Here is a 1,771-nt window from a genome sequence, read left to right as displayed (position 1 = left end):
CCAATTTCTGCTTGAAGTTGGAAAGTAGGCACGTGTTTCCTCTGAGAGACACAGCAGCAAAATCACTGTTTGTCAAAAACGTCAACTGTCAGGAATAACATTTGTTCTGAGACGTATCTCTTTCTCTTCTCTTTGGAGGTTTATGTACAGCGGTGTAATCTGACAGCAACACTGTGAGTCTGATGGCACAATAGTATTTCGCCATGTCAGACAGAGCGACGGGGAAGACAGTTAAGCCGTATCTCTTTGTGTTGGTGTCCATTGTAGTGCTGAAACGTTGTTTTGCAAATTCAGCGCTGAAAGTATCCCCATCATAGTCGTGTCTCCGGGTGTACAGAGGAGGCTCTCCTGGATACTGACGGTACCAGTACATAAAAACATTGCTGAAATCAGCTGAGTAGGTGCAGCTCAGTGTTGCATTCTGGCCTTCAGCATCAGACACTTCCACCTGTGATGGTTGGACACTGACTCCATTCGCGGTCCCTATAGCCGGAGAGAACACGTCATTAAAATTCACGCAAAGGCCAGAGGAATAATACTCAAATGATTTTTAAGGGTGAGAGAGAATGACTTACACATCAGGCCCAACAATAATGAAATGAACAGCGCAAATTGCATCCTCTCCATTTATCCAAGTGTCTCGTAAATGATTTGATAGGAGCTTTAGAGATAATGGGATGTTTCCTCAAATGGCCTTGAAAGCAGAGGTGGAACCAACATTTAACACAGCACTGCGGAGCAGCTTCTTGGCGTCAGAAGATTGTGGTTATAGGCCCCAACTCCGGATTTCGGAGATCTATGTTATAAAATGTCGCTCTTATGCAATGCTGGGCGTGTACTGCAGTGTGGTGTCCAGCAGCTTATGTCTTGGCAAGTTTGCCTGGCAAGCGAGAGACCCGGGTTCGATTCCCAGGAAGTGCACAACGTTAGACAAGTTTACTTACGCCACATGCATCTGTTCATCCGGCAGTCATTAGCTTGTTACCTGGTTAGCTGATCGCCTTTCTGGGGAGTAATTATTGCTTGAAAAATGACAAAAATGATAACAATTTCATCACTCAAACCAAACATGCTTATGGGACATTGCTGCATGTCGGGAAGCAACAACAAGAACCGTATTGCATTTGATGAGCGCCTTTCACGACGCGAGGACGTCTTAGACAGAGTTACGTTTCCGAGCTGGGGGTCGGGTTGGGGCAGGTTGGAGGGTGGTGGGAGAACCCTTGGGAGAAGCAGGAGATGGATAGCACGGACGAAGAGGAGGGTGTTGTGATGGGTCTTGAAGGTGGCAGAGGATGGGGCGAGGCGAGGGGACTGAGCGAAACGACATAAAGCGCTTCACGGGATATACTGTCATGTGCGGGGACTGTATTTTATGTCTGTTCTGCATTCCGTCTTCTTTCGCATTGTCAAATATACAATACTCCAAACGTATTTGAATGTTTTCCTTTGCAGACAACACTTAAAAACGTGGTACACCTGGCTTTCATTACTTGTGGAGTCCTGTAGCTCAGTGGTTAGAGCACTCGCTTTGCAAGCGAGAGACCTGAGTTCAATTCCAGGCAGAGGGCCAAACCTTGGGCAAGTTTCCTTACTCCACACAGAGCCTAATAATAATCCCTCCAAAACCAAAAACAATAATAAAAATTGGTAATTTTCAATCTACGACTGTTTGTGGGACATTGCTGTGCGCAATTGGCTGCCGCGTTCGCCACAAATATACAGTCAATTCACTTTACAGTGTTCTGTGAAGCGCTTTGGGACGTCCTCC

At 46.2% G+C, this 1,771-nt stretch overlaps 1 gene segment (V, D, J or C); it reads right to left on the bottom strand.

Moving 5' to 3' along the window:
- Window positions 1-88: 88 nt before the first annotated feature.
- LOC103190363 lies at window positions 89-963 on the bottom strand. The segment is given in 2 exon segments: window positions 89-483; window positions 945-963. Coding segments are annotated over 2 exon segments (414 nt in total).
- Between the last annotated feature and the right edge of the window lie 808 nt (window positions 964-1,771).

Source organism: Callorhinchus milii, unplaced genomic scaffold (genome assembly GCF_018977255.1).
Source record: "Callorhinchus milii isolate IMCB2004 unplaced genomic scaffold, IMCB_Cmil_1.0 Scaffold66, whole genome shotgun sequence".
NCBI lineage: Eukaryota > Metazoa > Chordata > Chondrichthyes > Chimaeriformes > Callorhinchidae > Callorhinchus > Callorhinchus milii.
Note: the sequence above shows the minus strand (reverse complement) of the source record. Positions and strands in the feature narration are given on the sequence as shown.